Below are 19,127 nucleotides of genomic sequence, written 5' to 3'. Positions count from 1 at the left end.
GCATTTCATGCTCTGGAGCAGTAACGCTGGCATCTGCTCTGCTGTTGGAGGTGACAGAATGGACCGACAGAGAGATACAACTTCAGGAGCACGTTGAGGAGGCAACAGAACCTGCACCCTGTGTGCAGCTGTTTCCAGATGCAAGGTGCATTTCTTGGCTTCCTTATTTATTGATTATGGCACATCAGTTACTTATCTTTGTTTTGCTGCGATCATGCATTAGCCTTCTCTTGGGAAGAATCAGAAGAGAGGGCTAACTGTCTGTCAAGTCACTTTAATCTTTGGGATATGTTTAGGTATCATAAGGGTAGGAAATGTCTAAAAGCTCAAGCAAATAGTAACAGTATCTTCCAAACTTCTCATGTATGATTCAAAAACACCCTTGTGGGAGAGAAGGTTATGGGTGCTCCCTGTCTGCACTAGTGGGATTAGTAGTGTTTGAAAATATCCGATATATCTGCACACCCATATCTGGCCTTTGTGTAGTGCTCTCCCTTTTCATCGGCTACAATGAGACAAAATATGCAAAGATGTTGTAGATTTCATTAGTCACACTAGTTTATTCAAACATCTCCTTTGCATAAGAAACCAAGGCTTGCACTGATCTCTGGGAAAGAATGTGCTCGCAGCTTGGAAAAGCAGCCTGCGCAAATGACACGGCAGCACGGCAGAGGTCAGCAGCTCGGGTGCAGGAGAGGGGCCCCGGCTGTAGGGTTTGGTGCCATCATTTGCAATTCAATCCCATACAGTTCCTTCTTAGGAGAACAATTCACTAAATGCGGAGTTGTTCTTTTTTCCTAATTCAGCATATAATTCACCTCCCAAATTCAATTAAGAAGCAATCTGTTTGTGACTGGAAGCAAGCTGCATTTATTTAGAAATACAAAATTATCCTTTGCTTCAGCAAAGACCGCATGCCTTAATAATTCTGGTGGTGAATGGCTGGTTGGGGTTTCCTTTAAATGGAATGGGATATTGTGTGAAGAATAGCATACTTTGGGGCGGGGGGGTGAGAAGTCCTGGGGATGTAAAATTTAACTGAGAAGAGGAACTTTTGTTGGGATTGGGCTTAAGGAAGTGACGAGGACTGGTCATGAAAGAAAACAAAGGGAAATCTTAGGATGGGACATTGAGGCTGGAAAAGAGCGATAGAGTTCAGAGCAATCCATCTTGTTGAATCAGGCTTGTTCCTGTTCACACATCTAGTGGCTTTTGTCCAGTCAAGCGCTGTTAAATTATGGCACTTCCTCTGGGAGACAATCCCCTGATTTAGTGCGTCTCTTGGACCAGGAAGCTTTAACCTATAGTCAGCCGAGAGTGAGTATTTTACTTTCCTCCGGTTTATTTTATTGCTGTCTTTCATCATCCCTTTCCTGATATTCTAATTAGTTATAGTAGTATAATGTCAGAGAGGTAGAATTTGATGCCCCTCCTCCAAGGTGTCAGAGATGTACCTTTTCCCCTGTCCTTGCCCCCTTGGAGAAGGGTTTGTGAGAAGCCAGCTCCAGAGCAAAAAGAAGAGTTTTCCAGCTGGCAAAGCAAGACTGGTTTGGGGGCTGGAAGATGTCCAGCTCTCTTGAAAGTGGGACATCTCTCTTGAAGTGTCCACACAGCATCCAGCAGTGCTGTATGACTAACAGTGTCTCCCTTTCTGCATGTGGTGGTTGATCATGCTATTCCTGTTTTACCTTGCCATCAAGACTGTAAAAACTTGCTCTTGCTAATACCTCTGCAGAGATCAGCTCATTCAGCCTCCCTTCTGCTCACAGGGGAACCACAATAACAAGGTGGGGAAGGAGGGAGGGGGACAACAGCAGTGGTATCAGCACCACCTTCTTAAGGCTGTGATTGTAGTCCCAAAGCATGTTTTATTTATCTGTTATACATCTTGCTGTCTCACATGTTGTGCTTTTCTCACCCTAGGCACTGTTTTTGAGTTCTCCCTCGTACTGCAGTCACCACAGAGAGCTTTCGTGCCAAAAAGGTGCTGGGCTGGTTTTCCATGTTGCGTCTGTGACTGTTCAGTGGCTTGCTGCCCAGGTTTCTATACTCTGTATAGTTGCTCTCTGGCTTCTGTGGTGTTCCCAAGTTGGACCTTGCAAAATGGGAAGCCCAGGAAACCTGGGAGACAGACAGCTATAGAAAGAAGACCCTTGTTCTTTTCTCTTTCCCCCTCCCCCATTTTCCAACCATTCTTCTGTCCCTTTCACTGCATTTTTCTTCTACTTTCTCTGTCCTGAATGTTGTCTTGCTGCTGGATGATCTCCTAGTTCTCCCTCCCTCCCCACACTCAGCAGCTGCTGGTACTACATAGAATTCAAATCTCAAGACTGTATGATCATTGGTCAACCTGCATTTAAGAGATGGCCAAAATACGAAAGCTATCCCAGGAACTTTAAATGCTTCCTGGAAGGTTGCATTTGGCGCAGCTCAAGTTACCAATGTAGCAAGAGGCTGGAGCAGGTACGCTGAAACAGTGGGAAACATCCCAGTCCCCTTCCTTGTAGAATTCTGGTTTAAACTGTGAAGATTTGCACCTATTGAAGTGTCCAGATGCTGATTTTTAGAAATTCACATGTATTTTTTTTGCATGCGGGCAGGAGACATCCAAACAAGCCTTGAGAGGCTTTGAGTTACACAGTTTGGTGCACCTCACGTTGGAGATTCCATCCTTTCTCCCTGCTCCCCTTAGTGGGACAATCAGCAGATCCCTGGGTATATTTTATGGTAGACTGCAAAATTGTTAAGCACTCTGAACTTTTTATTCATGTAAACATTTTTAAGAAATTGAAAAATACCACAGAAAACCAATATTGTGAAAAAATAACTCTGCTTCTTTACCCACTTTGAAGTATTTAGCTTCTCAGAGTTTTGGGGATTGGGGGGGGGCTTTATTGGTTTTTTTGTTTGTTTTTTGCTTTGCTGGATAATATTAGGGGAATTAGTTTAGAAACAGGCATTTTAGGGGAAGTGGAAGATGATGGTGATGAAAGATCAGAAAATATTTTGTGAACAGAAAAATATAGTTACAAAATCGAGACAGAAGATGCGTAATTCGGGGTCCTTCCAGTGCTCTAAAAACTGCTTTGATTAAAGCAAGTATCCATGAGCTGCCTGCGAGCATTCAGAACTTCGCTGTGTCTGGCACCTTGCTAGCCCGGTAGCTAAGTGAATATGAAGTGGAACTTGGTCCTCCTCCTGCGTTACCTGGTTGTGATTCTCTCTTAAGTAGATCATTCTTTGCCTTGACAGTGTACCTTTTTAGATTTGAGATTTAATAGTGGAACTTACAAGGAGGATGGTAGCAACAGTATAGCTCCTATTCTTAGTAAATCTCCGTGGAACTAGCCTTCCCTAGAGTGACTTTCTGCCTATTCAGAATATGGAAAAACTAAGGCACAGGATGGGAATGAGTTGCAAGGTGTCACTGTGAGCTAGGAACGAGTCCAGGAAAAGAGCCCAGCTTTATCAGGCTCTTAGTCCTTGTTCCTTGTACAGGGAAAGCAGTCAGTTTCTGTGGCTGCAGACCCACAAAAGGCATCACTGATGGCTGCTGTCCTTCCCATGTCAGAGCTCCGCCAGCCTACTCACCAGGAGATGCGTCTCTGCTCTTTTTCCTTTGCAGGAGGCCTGGGAGAACAGACTCTTGTGCCAAGTGAGAACGCCACTTCAACCGATCGTAGTAACAAAGCAGTTAAAAAGGGTAATGTGGTACCCCACCCAGACCTTTGGGTATCTTTTATTTACTTTTTTATCCCCTGTAAAACCAAGTTTTGTCCTGTGTTACATGTGTGTGCCTCCGTGCCTAGGAGACCAGCCTTGCCCAGGCATCTGCATTTGTTGCTGTTGGTGGACTCTCTGCAAGGGTGGGTTTGCCTTGTATAGTGTGGTGGGTTGACCCTGACCAGCAGCCAAGGACCCACACAGCTGCTGGATCACTATTCCCCTCCTCCAGCAGGATAGGTGACACAGCAGGAACAGCAAAAGTAAGAAAACTCAATGGTTGAGATAAAGACAGTTTAATAACTGAAGAAAAGAGGGGGGCGGGGGGAAAACCCAAACCAAAAAGAAGTGATATAAAGCCAATTGCTCACCTCCATCCACAAGCAGACAGATGGCCAGCCAGTTTCTGAACAATGGCAACCTTGGAAGACAAAATCCATTTGACCAACTTGGGTCAGCTGTCCCAGATGCATCTTTTCCCAGATTCTTGCCTATCCCGTGTCTACTTGCTTGGGGATTGGAGAGGGCTCAGCAGAGTGGGAAAAAGAAGGCCTTGACACTGTGCAAGCACTGTTCAGCAATAGCCTGAACATTGGTGTGTTATCAACACAGTTTTAGCCACAAATACAAAACATAGTACTTTACAGGCTACTATGAGGAAATTTAGCTCCATCCCAGACAGACTCAGTACATACAGGTAGCCATGACTGTCACCGGCACGGCAAAACCATTTTACTCCAAGGCAGAGAGCATAACGCTAGCTGGCTGCTCCTTGCTGTAGGGATGTTTCAGCTAAACCAGTTTAAGCTTCTGTTCCTCTAAAGCAAGGCTGTCACCCAGGCCAAGTTTTGCAGTTGGCTTCTCCTACTCATGTAGGTAAGGTGTTGCTTACAGGATCAGTCCAGACCTCTGATCTTTGAGCATTGCTTGTGTCTTGAGACCCTCTCCCTTCTTCCAGCTGTGGCCCTTGCAATGGCCCCAGCACTACCTCTGTGGAATACGTGTATCTAAGAAAGGGAGAGCAGCTCTGATTTCATTGTGGGAACCCACAACTCAGAGGGTCCAGCAGCCGGTTTGGGGATGGAGCAGCTTCTGAAATGCTGGGTGCAGCCAGCATGCTGGGGAGGTGCTCAGGAGGAAGAGGAATAAAAGGCAAAGTCCCGCCTTTGTCCTTTAATTCAGAGCAAAGCCTCCATCAGGAAGGGGTGGACCTGGTAAAGCAGGAGGGAGGGTTTGAAGTTCATTCCTTTCACCCCCCCTGCACTGCCTTAATTTCCTTCCCATTGTTTTGATCCCCTCAGCCTTGACAGTAGTGGTTTGCTTCCCTGTGCTGCTGCTGGAGGGATGAATGGGAGAAGAGGCTCTTGGCAGCTCCTCTAGTCGCTGGAGGAAGGTCTCGGTGGGGCTTGTGCTTTTTCATAACCCAACAGCCAATGTCCCTGACTTGGGAAGCAAAGCTGTAGCCAGTCTTGCTGATTTCCATACAAAGCACAAGACCGCAACTAAAGCTTAGATGCCTCCTCTTGGAGCTTCATAGAGGCCCACCAACACTGAGAAGCCACCACCAGCAGTGCTGTCTCTCAAGATGGCAAGAGAGTTCCCTTTAGGCCAGCACCCTCTGCAGGTGTAGCAACCCCTGCACTCTATTATTCCTTTGCCCAAGTCCAGCTGATGGGTTGGCTATGCAATACAGGCAGTTTATCTAAGAAATGGTGTCTACACAGTCCTTACATGTTCTAGTAAAGCCCAGCTGGACTAAGGCTGCTTTGAGGTTTGGGGTCACCCATGGCAAAGGAAATAGGGGGTGAACAGCCAGGAAGTTCTGAAAGGAGGATATTTTCTGCTGGATCAGACCCGCACCACATTAAAAGTGCAACTTGTGTAGAATCAGAGCAGAGCTGGAGCAGCACAGATGCAGGGCAAGGTGCGTGTCCTGCCTAGAAGCCTGCATGAATCCTCAGGCAGGTTTTGTGGCCAGCACCGAGCACCACAGCCAGGGCTCCTCTGCCTTTTTAGCAAGAAATGAGACACGTGTTCTGTTTTCCCTTTTGTATTTTTCCTCCTTTTCATTAAAATGAAGATATTCATCATGGATGGAGATTTGTGCTAAGTAGAGAATGCCTCAGCTTTTCCACCCTGAGCATCCCTCCTCCAGCAGAGACTGTCTGATCTGTATATGTTTCCAAACCACCCAAGACCAAGCACGTGAATACAAACAATTTTATATAATACTTTTCAGCCTTGAGTATAGGTTTCAGTCTGAGGGGTCTGTCCTTTTCTTCCAAGGGCAACTTGAATGAGTAGTTGTTGCTATTGTGAAGCTAAACCTGCCAGAACAAACCTTCCTCTGCAGGTCTGGATGAGTAGGGCAGGTTGAGAATATATAGTGACATCTGGGCTTGTTTGACCTCTCTCCTCCTATTCCCCTTGTTTAAGTACTGTGTCCCCATCTATAAAGTTGCTGTTGGAGAGAGTGGGTGGATAGAGATAGGGGGTGTCCCTCCATACTTTTCTGGGAGAACAGGTTTGGCATAGTGCATATTGACGCTCTAAGGCAAGAAGGGCCACGTTGCTACAGATTAACTATCTCTAAGTCCCAAACAAATCACTGGCAAATCTGGCAATGGCTTCTGGTTTGGATTAACATCTTGCTTTTTCTGTTTTTCTTTTTCTGAAGCTCCAGGGTATTACCTGAGGGCTGCACGTGGAACTAAAGAGGATTTAAACAGTGTTGCCACTCTGTCTTGCAGACGGCAGGCAGAACACAACGCTTGCGAGGAGGCCGAAGAGGAAGGAATATAAAGATGAGTCTGGGATGGATACACGCTCCTCTCCCAGAGTGCGCAGGGCAACCACAGCCAGGGCTGAGAGGATCTGGCCAGGGGGAGTCATCCCCTATATGATCGGAGGAAATTTCACTGGTCAGTAGTGAAAACATTGCTCCCTGTTTGCTCAGGGGTGAGTGTCTCAAAACGCGTGGGAGATCTCGGGAGCAGAGTTTTCCCACAAATGACTTGGATCCTTGGGAACCTTTCTCCTGAGGCAGGGTGGGCATGTGGATGCACAAGAAACTGTGCACTGTGGAAACCTGAGACTGAAGTGTGCGGTGAGGTCGTTCTTCTCTTGGAGTCCAAGAAATAATTGAGTGATTCAATTACTTTTCTTGATTGCTTCAGGGACCAGCACTTGTGAGCTGTGCTCACTCCCTGTGTTTCCTGAACAGGATCCTCTCTGCTGCTGGAAGAGCAGAAGTACCCTGGGTTGCTTTCTGAATCCCCACTCAGAGAACTTTCCCTGTGCACTTTGCTTCCTGACCTGCTGTTTTCTGGGCATCAAACTTCAGGGTCTCCCGTAGGTGTAGGAGGGAGAGAAACAGTGAGCTGTGTCCCACAGTGCATGAGGAGGTCTCCGAAGTATCCTTTTTAGGATCTTTATAGCATCTTCTGGGCACTGTCCAAACTAAAGTAACTCTTGTAAGTCTCTCATGCAAAGCAGACAGACAACTTGCTCTGATGCCACCTCTCCAAAGCTCAGTGGTTCCCCATTGGATTGGTTTCATTGACTCATGGATGACAAATGTTCTGTGCCTTACTGGAGCCAGCTCCTTCCCATCTCCCCCAGGCTGGCTCCGCCATCTTCCACTTAGATCCAGCAGACCTTATTCCCTTGGGTTCCCATAATATATTTTGTTGGAGCACCCACACTGCTGCCAGGAGTCTATGAAGCCCCAGTGGAAGGGTCTGTTCACCTCCTACAAAGGGAGGGGCTCATGCAACCTGTCAGGATATTGAGTAGCCTGCTAGCCACAGCTGTCCCCCCACATTTGTCAGAGAACAGCCCTCTCCATCCCTTGAGATCTGATGAGAGAATCTTCTCTGTGTTACAGTGTCCCACTGCCCTAACTAGAGGTAGGTAGCGCCATCCTTCCCTTTGGGTGCCGGTGTAAGAAGCAGCTCTCACTGTACCACAGTTCCTTCTTGCATTCAGCTTGGTGTTTTGCCTCAGCTTAATCCCACCCTGGAGCTCCTCTCTGTATTCCTTGGGTCTTACTGATGTACTTCTGGCCTTTCCCCCCTCTCTAGTCGCTCTTGAGAGTGGCAGCTTGCTCTGCGTCCCTGTGGGTACCGGAGGCTGTGCTGGACAGGCAGTACTGTAGGGAAGCCTCCTGAGGCTGTGTACCGCTCTGGGGCATCGCTTCCCAGTTGTCTGTATGACCGTTCTGGATGCTGCTGAGTGACTGCTGGAGGTACCCTGGTCCCTGGGGAGGGGAGGTTCTGTGGCCTCTCTTCTTGCTAGTGTGAGATAGGCGTATTACCTTACTTCTCAGGTGTCTCTGTTAAGTCCTGAGCTGTCCCTCAGTTGGAGCACAGAGCAGCAGTGTATCTCTGCACCTTCTTACACTGCCCTGAGACTGATCCTAGCTCCTACGTAGTTTATGCTTCTAATTTTAAAGATAAACTACCTGATGACAGCTTTGCCTTTGCCAGAGGAGCATTTGTAGCACCCATGAGATTCCTGGATCTAGAAAGCTGTGTGTGGTCATGTTACATTGTGTCATGAGAGCAAATTTGGCACACCACTGAGTAGCTGGTGTGCAGATCAGAACACCTGGCAGCTCTGCCAGAATGACCTCTATGTAGTGAGGTGACATTTCTCACATGCAGAAATATCGATGTGCTTCAGCAAGTTTACTACCTGCTTAATTAGAACAATTAAATCATGAAGCACAAGGAGAGAAAAGGATGATACAGTAAGTTAGTGCTATATTTGGAAGTGGGTCCTGGATTCCTAGAGTTATAAGATTGTTCGTTGGAAAGATTGACTGTTCCCCTGTCCAGATGAAGTCCATTAGAGATTTTCCTGAAAGCCAGGCTTTCACTGTTTGCTCTTCTTGGATTTCTTTTTCAGGAACGCAAAGAGCTATCTTTAAGCAAGCGATGAGGCACTGGGAGAAGCACACTTGTGTGACGTTTGTGGAGAGAACTGATGAAGAGAGTTTCATTGTGTTCACATACAGAACATGTGGGTAAGTGACACACACATTCCCTACAGCTATCTGTGTTGCAAACATCCCTTTCATTGACAGATGGGTTTCTAAGTCTAGCTCTGGTAAGAATAGACCAATGGCTACATGGAGGAATCTACCACAGAGACGCATCTGGTCACTTCCAGTAAGGATTGCCAGGATAACTTAATATTTGCTCAGAAGAAGGTGATAAGCCTTTCTGGATTCTTTTTCCTGGGATAACATTTAAGTGTATATATGCATTTTTGTCGATAAACACTTAGGTGTTTTCTTTGTACATACAATCACATGTGTAAGTGTATGCAACTGCTGGCCTGTCCCGTACCCTGCCAGATGCCATCCTCTGTTCCTGTGTCTTAGACTTCCCCAATTCACTGATGTGCTTCAAGGGGTTTTGGGTTTCTTTTCCAGATGTTGCTCATACGTGGGTCGACGAGGAGGGGGCCCTCAGGCTATATCCATTGGAAAGAACTGTGACAAGTTTGGTATTGTGGCTCATGAGCTGGGTCATGTGGTGGGTTTCTGGCATGAGCACACACGACCTGACAGGGACCAGCATGTCACGATCATCAGAGAGAACATACAGCAAGGTAAAATAGCACTTCAGGTTATTCCACCTGGCTTTTGGGTGGGTGGAAACCTTTCTTGCTGGACTTGTGGAAAACCCCTAGTGGTGTGTAGGTTGGGATGGAGAAGAAGAAATATTGCTAGTCCTTGCCTAGAACAAGGGTCAAAATAGTTGGGTGAATAGAGATTTTGGATGTCCATCTGGAATTGTTGGAACATAGGAGCATATCACTTTCATTCTAGGTGCTCAGAGGTGGAGGGCTTGCTTTTTTTTTTTTTAAGTGATTTGTATTTTTCCCTTTGTGTCTGGCATCACAGGTCAGGAGTACAACTTTTTAAAGATGGAAGCTGGGGAAGTGAACTCACTGGGGGAGACCTATGACTTCGACAGCATCATGCACTATGCTAGGAACACATTCTCCAGGTGACAATCCAAGATTACATGTCCTTAGGACTATTTTCAGTAGTTGTCTGTGGGATATGTGGAGCCTAGAAGGAGACCTGTGATCTGTTGTAGAGATATGTGGCAGTTGCAGTGAGCTCTGCTGCATTGCAAAGCTTGGAAAACATTTGAAAAAGCAAAGTGGGTGAACAGAAGTATGGTGGACTCCTGTTTTCCTGTCCACACTATATTAACCCACTGCTGATAATCTCAGAGACCTTCCAAAGCCATGTTAGCATGTTTTGCAACCTTCCCAGACAGCGTGTGTGTATGTGTGTAACCTTCAAGGGGGTTATGCTAAAAACACCTTTCAATCTCTTGGTTGTCCAGCTCGTGCTTTGGAGTCACAATATTGCCTTCTGAATCCCTAGCAACTTTGCCAAGGGAGAATTTAAACTCTAGATCGTGATCTTTAATTGCGTGGCTATTTTTTTAACTGTTTATGCATGTGCTTTAGATGTGGCCTCTCAGATCTATGATTCTATGTGACGGGGTTCTTTATGGAGAATTTTTCAGTTCTGTTCCTGTCGCAAATAACTGGCTGATTTCAAGGGCTGTTTGCCCTTGATTTCCATCTCATCCCTGCAGATGGAGCCCATTTTATGATCAGACAGCTCTACTGGCTGTAGAGGTGAAACGAGCAGTTATTTATGTCCTGGATTTGGAATGAGAGCTACTGGATGACCAGCTCCATTTTGTTGTGTTATTTAAAGTTTTTTCCATAAATCCCACTACTTCTCCTTCGCAAGAGCTTTAATTTGCTACATACCATGAGTAAAGGGGATCAGAGGCAGAATGCAAGTATTCACGCTCTTGAGAACTTTCTGTTGCAAAAATTAAGTCTTTGGGGCTTTCTAAAAATTTTCTTACTCACCTGTTGTATGGAATTGCCAAGCCTATTGTTTTCTGTTTTTGTTTCTGGAACTTCATGTCAAGCAGGGGGAAATTACCAAGCTTGCTGAAACGCTGCTTGTTCTGGCAGGGGAAAATGGTAGATGGGCAAGGGTGCTTTGCAGCCTTCAGAGATTTCTTTGGGTCAGATACCCAAAGCAAACAATTTTTCTTCCCTTGAGGCATCTGCTGGACCCTTCCAGCATTTGCTAGACTCTAAATGGTTAGAATTGTCTTGCACAAAAGCAGGATTAAGTTATTACTGCCATTTATATTGTGGATGCCTTTGAGTCTGTGTCTCTTGAAAACCATGGTCCTTCAGAACACTGCTGGGCCAAAAAGGGATAAAAATGGCAAGAGTCCTTCTAAATTTAAATTGGTGCTTAATAGGATTTTTAAGTCTGTTTTCTTTAAGCTCTTTGTCCCTATGACCCACCCTCACCCCAGTAGCAGTCTTTGTGTAGTGATTGAACTGAGCACTAAGTGCCTCTGTGGGCTGATTGTGCTCTCACAGTAAATAGGCAGGGCTGGGAACAGGCTTTTACTTCACCAAGACCTGTCTTGACATCTGCTCCCCTAAAGGAACGATGCTTCCTTTGACCAATCAGTAGAGATTTGTGAGTGTATGCATGTCACCTTCCCTCCTTACTGAGGTTTGCGGATGCTGGCCAATTGCAACCAAAACTGACAAAAGCATGAAGTCCATGAAGATAGTAAGTTCCAGCAAGGTTTCATTAAGATCAGTGGCTAGGATAGCCCCTGCATGATGCTGCTAAGGGAAGAACTGTAGTGGGCATGTTAATACATTAGCATACACCAGAAAGTCCACCTAGGAAAAAGATGGTCTAAGCAGCATCCCACCAGCAGAGATGGGATGTGTGAGTGAGGAGGAGGTGAAGGACACAGAGCTGTGTCTGTGACTTGTTGTCTTGAAGAAACTCTTATGTGGCACTTGGCACAACCTTGTTGTTCATGACTCCTGACGAACATTGATGATAGCAAATCATATGGTGTTTGCCATGGTCAAATGCGTCTGCAGATCCTACACCCTTTTTATTCTGAACTTTGTGCTTAGGACAGAAAGGTACAGTTTTTCTGAGATAAAATGAATCATAGAACCATAGAATGGTTTGGGTTGGAAGGGACCTTAAAGATCATCTTGTTCCAACCCCCTGCCATGGGCAGGGACACCTCCCACTAGACCAGGCTGCTCAAAGCTCCATCCAGCCTGGTCTTGAACACCTCCAGGGATGGGGCATCCACAGCTGCCCTGGGCAACCTGTTCCAGTGTCTCAACACCCCCACAGTAAAGAATTTCTTCCTAATATCTAATCTAAATCTCCCCTCTTTCAGTTTAAAACCGTTAGTCCTTGTCCTATTGCTACATCCTCTCATAAAGAGTCCTAGCAGTGGAAATTGTTTCCCGTGGTGCTTTTAAAATTTCTGCAGGAGTCACTGTTTGTTTTCAGTTCACAGCAAAACATATTTCTCGTTTGCATCTGTGGCTAATAGGAATAGAGTATGGCACAACAGACTGTAATGGCAGCAGTAACCGGTTTTTACCATGGGAACTTCTGTTCTTGTCTATGTCAGAAAGTTGCCTGTTTTGCAGAGTATGACTGCAGGCTTTTATTTCCTGGTGCATTCCTTGCAGACGTGGCAGCACATTAAATTGACTATTGCTGCCTCATTAAACAATTTATTTTACTGCTGTCAAGACTCATAAATGGCAGCTTAGCAATAAGAAAGTTTAAACCTCCATGGAGCCCTAAGCAAATAGCGGGTTACCTTAATTCTCTAAACCTCTTGCTAGTAGACATGGCAGCACAGCCTGGAGTTACAAAACATGACCTCTGCGAAGCTCCCATTTGAATCAGGATGCAGGTAGCACTGTCTGCATGTCAAAGGGCATCTTCTGGATGTATTGGCAACACACCATCCTAATCCTGAAAAGATATATACGCATGGCACTTACATCCTCCGCAGGTTTTACTGTGTGAAGTAGGGTTATGTTGTCTCTCCTCTGCAGGTGGGCATATAAATACAGAGTAGGGACAAAATGTAGCTGTCTGCAGCAGAGTGTTTAATCTGCCTTCAGCATCTGCGTCCTTGAGTGGTGTTTAAAGCACCTGTATCTATTGGCCCATCAGATGGGATGGTGAATATTCAGCGTTTCTCAAGATCGGTTGATAATTTCATAATGTTTACATAACACTTTACACATTCAGGGTACTATGCGGATGCTAATGCCTTGAAAGCATCTCTGCTTAAACTCTGTCATTCTTAGCTAGTAGCTATGGTGGGTTGTTGTGCTTGACTTACCGCTGCATTGGGCAGCTAATGCATGCTGCCCATGCCTGGACAACAGGAGAACAGGACATCCAGGATTCCTGTGTTCTTTTCCTACCTCTGGGAGGACAAGTTAGGTACCTTATTCAAGAATGGTTCTGGTGTTAGAGTGCCTGAGTTGCTCTGTTTAATGATGTCTGCTTGGTGTTTATTAATTTGTGAACCAAAGTATCAGTGCCCTTAGAAATGCTCGCCAAACGTGCAGCTTAACATCGTAAAGTGTTGTTAAGCAGATAGGGTTTGGGTGGACAGCATGGGCCTGCTGGGACCTGTGTGCTTTAGGCCAGAAGGACTCTTCATTGTACTCAGTTCCTTTGATTGTAAAATGAGAGGAACTGTTCTTACTGCCTCCTAATTTGGAGTCATGTTCAGCAATGCACGTGAAGGAAGCACAGAATTCAGTTGGTGGTAAAAGCAAAACCAGAAATCTTATTGACCCAAGCTAGGGTACAGCCTTCTGGAAGAAAATGTGTGTGGCAGGTAAGAAGGGATCACAAATTAATTTGAAGCTGTGAGTTGTTTGTGTTGTGTGAGCAGTACCCTAAGTGTATGCTCTGTGCAGGAAGCTGGGGCTGTGAGTGCACAGTCATCAGCACTGGAATGGGAAAAAATCAAAAGTGTAGGTGTGCAAGTGATGGTTTCTCTATTAAACTTTGTCATTCTTCCCTGTTTGAGTCTGGAGATCTGCAGAAAGCATTTCACTGGCCACAGAAGTATGTCCCTGCCAAATGCTGAGTTCTTCTGTGAAGTCCTGAGGAGGCTTGAAAACTTAGTGAGCAAACCGACCTGTTTCTCTGTTCGTGGTGTTTCTGGAATTGGACAATTTATTTTCAACATAAACTTAAATAAATTAAGCCTGAGGCATGCAGCTGGCATGTAGAATGCCAGCCTGAATTTGTCAATCAAAACTTGATGGGCTCACCTCTGAGCACTGATTTTAGTGCTGATCGGGAATTTTCCTACTACTGGAAAAAAAACAACATCCCCTACGCAAGAGTTGATTCTAGCTTTTCAAACAGATTGAATTCCTTCCCCTCTATTTCTTCCTTCAGTTTGAATATTTACATAAGCATTTTTCCCTGCAAAATACGTTTAATAGAATGATATTTTCTGTTCAAGAACATTGGCTGCAGCTCTGGACAGCTGTGATCCAAATAGTCTGCTTGCAGTATTTATTTAAAATTAACCAATAAAAAAAAAACCCTCTCAGACTTCTTCCCAAGGCTCTTATGCTGCTGAGCAGCCCAATGAACAGAATTACTGGTGTACTTAGAGCTTAACCCATACTTGAAGACTCTTGTGTCAGGACTAGACAGCACTAAAATTATTGCTTCTGCCCTGATTTCCCATCAGACTTTACGGACAGTTGTATGCCGACCTTCAGAAAGAGAAGTCTGCCTCCCAGGGCTGATGCTGAAGCTGTTAGCTTTGGTACATCCAAGCCTGTTAGACATTCAAGGGTGCAGTGAAATGGTTTCTGTGGACTGGAGAGCCTGGCCACGAGAGCTTGGACTTTACCAACCTGGAGTTCAGGTTTCTTATTCCTCCCTCCCACTTTAGCCCTGCAGTCCTAATGCTGCCTTGGAGTCTCTCTTGCGTGCAAGCTCGTGCTTGGATGCACAGACTTTGCATTTTGATAAATCCTTTTCTGGACCGAGATCAGAAGTGCAGTAGAGAGCTCCTGAGTATGAAGTACCACATGGAAGAAATAGTTGCGAGCGAAAAGAGGCATAGAGAAATGGAGTTATTAGCTTGGAAACTCTTGCAGAACAAAGGTAGAGCACTTGATCTTTTTCTCTTGTCTGTGGCAACTGCAATCACTGCCAGCCGAACCCCATCTGCTACTGAACAAACTCCCCTTCCCTCTGCTTCTCTGGCTTAAGTGTCCAATCTGTGCTCCTGCTGAGCCAGATGTGCCATGAACCTTCTGCAAGAATATTTCATTGCCTTTTCTGATTTATGGTAAGGAATGTGTCCATACTCAAACAGCGGCAGCAGCAATCTTGATATATCAAAAGAGGAATTTACTGTCTTGGCAGACTCGCCTGTACATTTGGAAGCTATCTGCTCTGGCGAGAAGGGCACCTCAAGACATGCAGTTATCACAACCTGCATTACTCTTGCTTGTTAGCGTGGGATATATGGTGAAGGGGATGGTGTGGGAGGCCTGCCAGGGTGACTTTCAGTGCATCGTATCACTTTCCCTACTTCACTGCACTTTGTCTCTTTGTTCTTCCCTTTAGAGGGGTTTTCCTCGACACCATCCTTCCCCGTCGTGATGATAATGGGGTCCGGCCAACTATTGGTCAGCGTATTCGCCTGAGTCAGGGAGACATCGCTCAGGCAAGGAAGTTGTACAAATGCCCAGGTAAATATGGCTTGTGGAGATGGCGACAGCTTTATTGTAGACATATGGTTTATCATGTTTTACACATAGACACATGGAAGGCACTGGAGTTCAAGAGCAACTTAACAATCCCTTTGATGAAAGAGACTCAGGAAATGTAGACCATCAAATGCTTCAAGCTGGAGCTGTGGGAGAATTGAACTTGCCTAACACGTGTGTACTATTAATACTTTGCCAGTATTTGGTTTGGTTTAGGGCTTCAGGTTTGTCCAGTGTTCTTTACTGAAACGGGTAAGAGTAGGCTAGGGAGAGAGGCTGGGATAAGGCTTGTATTTTGCTGCTATTTTTGTGTACATACACAGTCTGGAATGAAGGGTGTAGGCTCTGTTCATAGAAGATTAAATTGATGTACGCGACTGTGGACAGAGTGGGGACTAGGAGTTAGCAAAGTGGCAGAGGGCTATCTGGTAGATCGAGGTCTCTGCACACCAATCGTCAAACTTCTGTTGAGTTATTTATATAGGGGTTGTCCCAGGGATGAGCCTTAAGGAAACCATAAGTGTACCTCTGTGATTATGGTGTGTTGCTCCGAGGCTTGGGACATAACCTGGAAGAAAGCTCAAAGATGCTGGTTTGTGAAACAGCCAAGTGCTAGAAGCTGGTGCTTTGGACTGTTTACAGGAGGGCTGTATCTCTCTTCCTCCTGTGAGAGGGTTGATAGACCATGAAGAGTTTTGATAGAGAACCCACATATGTATGTGTGACGTGCCAAAGACCAGTGGTCTGGGTCCTGCTTTATCTGGAGTCTGAAAAAGACTGTCAAAAAGAGCATTGGGGTCACATATATGATTGGGAGAATAAATTTACCTATCAGAACAAAAGGATCCTTTTAAAGTGGAGACGTTAGACAGTGAAAATTTATGCAACAGTTTTAGCTGAATAGGTTAATAGAGAAAGCTAGATTTCAGAGAATAAATCTGCCAGACTTAAGGACAGGTTGAATGTGAGGATGTAAAGAGAGGCTCGAAGCAAAAGTAGCACCCAGTCTGGTGCCTGTGGCATGGACTGCAGCCAACTAGGTAGGGAGATAGCATGGGAGGTGTGGTGCTTGGAAGGAGAAAATTTAATAAGCTCTGTTGGATTTCTGCTGGTAGTGAAACATCCATGAGAAGATACTGGAGAATGAGAGAGTTGCCCTAATTTGACAGAATGACCCTGTAACATTTGTAATCATGCAGGGAGGAAAAAAAGGACTTTTGCAAGCATGGCCCAGGAGTTTATCTAAATGAGTCGGTCTGGCCAGCGTATGGATCCAATTGAGGGTGGCTTTTACTGATCATAAACCTAGTACAATCACAAATGACTAATCTCTTGGAATAAGCATATCACAGAGCGAGGGGAGAAGGGGAGCAGAGAGCTAAGTTTTACTGTTATACAGAGTCACGTCTTAAGTGAGTGGCTGGATAGCACTGCTCTGTGAACCCATCGTGAGGCCATGGAAAATGGCCAATAGCTGGTGTGCAAATCTGTTTCTTCTCTGTAGATCTCTCACTGAGGATCAGCAGTGCGTCAGGGGCCTTGATGTTTGGGGATCACTGCTTAGCTGACAGTGAGTGATATAACTTTCTTAGGTGTGCTAGTTCTAACTAACATTGGTGGTTTTTTTTACCACTCATAATTTTCTCTAATTTGCTTTTGGTTGAGCAAGGTGTAGCTCTTGGAAAACTACCTCGCAGATTGTTTTAGGTATTGGTTCATTTGAATACTCAAAAAAAAAAAATTACGTATGTCTTGCACCATGTTTTTTGATTGAGTCAGACTTAATCCAAGTAGCCTTTTCATTCTGATAGCTGGAAGCATCAACTACAGATTCAGATTTCTTGAGGCAAGCTGAAAAGCCTCTTTGGCCTGAAGTTAAAGTCAAACTACAAGCTACAGAGCAACTTACTTTAAAATGAGGACCCTTCTGAGTTTCAAGTTTCCACTTGCAAAGCAGAACTTTTCTACTTTTTATTTTTTTTCCACAAAGTTTAGCAGAGGTTATTGCAGTTCAGAAAATATTTTGCAGCAGAACGATATGAGCTTTAAGACTACTAAACCAATTTTCTTCAAATATCTATTGTTTTGGTTTCTTTTTTTTTTTTTCTTTTTCGCTTTGCATCAAAATGCATACACAGGTTGCATTTGAAGAGGAGGAGAGAAGAGAAGGGGTGCAATATATTTAATAACATGAACATCTTCAGCTGCCATTTGAATCAGTAGCTTGAAAAGTTCTCTTCTGCAAAATGCAAACCACAGGAGTTCAAAAACAAGGGACTTCAGTTGTGGGTTCGAGCAGGGTCTGAATGAGACTTTTGGTTGAGGACAACTTTGTTCAGTAATCAAGCTGAGGATTTTTAGGTAAAACACAACAACATAATCCAGAAGTTGAATGGCAGATGGTTTCACTTTTAGAAAGAGAGTATCCATCTGAGAATGCATGAGAAAATTCCCCAAAAAAAGAGCTAGCATGGTGTAGGATGAGTTACAAGTATGCACTGGTACGAGCCAGAACGACTGCTGTGTCTATTGTAAGAAACAGGGCTCTCCAACTCATTAGACTGGAGCGCTTGTGGCTACTACAGTTAGGGCTGGCTTAGCTTTTCCATTCTAAAACCCTGCTGTTTTAAATTGCTCTTAATTCCCCAAAGCTTATACCTGCTGGGTTAAAGTTAGTGCCAAACCAGGAGAAACCAGATGAAATTTGCTGAAGGAATTTCTGGAAGGCAAGACGCATTCTGCTGCATAGTAGTAAATGTTAGATTTGATGTGGCTGCGTGGTTGAGGATTTGATGAGTATAGTCACTACAAAAGACTTCAAAACAGCACGTCCTGCTGTCTTGTGCTGTGCTAAAGGAAACAGGCCTGTGTGGCTGTGCTAACTGTGCAGGAATGGCTTACTATAAATTGGGAATGCTCCTGCTTTATATCATCCCATCCAATTCTCTGTGCAGCTTCAAAAAGATGTAGTGTACCAGTAGCCAGCTGCAGAGCAGTAAATACTCAACTACTCAATTTACAAATGGCTTCTGAAGCGTTCACCTTTTTACTTTGCTTTTCACCTCTGTTCCTCTCTGGCAGCTTGTGTGTGCTGAATGGCCAGCCTCTCCCAGCTTATCTGGGGAGTTTCCTCTGCAAAGTTTGGATAGTTAGCTAGGTCTCCTTTCATGACGTTTTAGCAGCGTAGTGTTTGGTGGCAGATATGTTAGTACCTGTTCCATAATTACAGTCTTGCCAGGTACTGTGTAATTACACTTAGGAGAATTGAGTCTGGGCTGTCAGAAACCTTCACTGTAGTTCAGCTGACAGCAGTAATCCTCTGTCCTGTGTCATTATGGTCATGTAGTATGTGTTTCAGGTGATGTAGAGCTCTCTTTATCGTTTCATATTTGTTTAAATAGATTTTTGAGCAGAAAAAGAACATTTGTATATCTTGGTGAATTGTGGATTGGAATCCCCTATTTATTGGGACACCTTGTGAGATGTTGCCGTTCCTAGAGCCATGCTAATGTGGTGGTCACTCCAGACCATGCATTGACCACTAGTGATGCCAGAGGATCAGCTGAAGAATGGCTTGCTGTCCTCAGAATAAATATTGCTGGGACTCATCTTCTTTGAGTTTATCTGCTGTGGCAGCATGCATTTCCTGGTTGAGGGTCCTAGGAGCATCCTGGGAGCTGGAATTATCCTAACAGATTCTGACATAGATAACAAGGCAAGAGAGGGTTTGGACCCTCATTTAT

The 19,127-nt window shown here is 44.9% G+C and overlaps 1 protein-coding gene across 1 annotated transcript in view; it reads left to right on the top strand.

The window, feature by feature from the left end:
• Positions 1 to 19,127, top strand: part of TLL2 (tolloid like 2) — a 101,816-nt gene that overhangs the window by 54,712 nt on the left and 27,977 nt on the right. The window contains exons 3-8 of the mRNA XM_074590750.1: positions 3,626 to 3,703; positions 6,474 to 6,644; positions 8,632 to 8,749; positions 9,161 to 9,339; positions 9,635 to 9,740; positions 15,242 to 15,366. Of these exons, the coding sequence (XP_074446851.1) occupies positions 3,626 to 3,703; positions 6,474 to 6,644; positions 8,632 to 8,749; positions 9,161 to 9,339; positions 9,635 to 9,740; positions 15,242 to 15,366 (777 nt within the window). The remainder of the gene's footprint in view (positions 1 to 3,625; positions 3,704 to 6,473; positions 6,645 to 8,631; positions 8,750 to 9,160; positions 9,340 to 9,634; positions 9,741 to 15,241; positions 15,367 to 19,127) is intronic.

The sequence above is a fragment of the Larus michahellis genome, chromosome 6 (assembly GCF_964199755.1).
Source record: "Larus michahellis chromosome 6, bLarMic1.1, whole genome shotgun sequence".
NCBI lineage: Eukaryota > Metazoa > Chordata > Aves > Charadriiformes > Laridae > Larus > Larus michahellis.
Note: the sequence above shows the minus strand (reverse complement) of the source record. Positions and strands in the feature narration are given on the sequence as shown.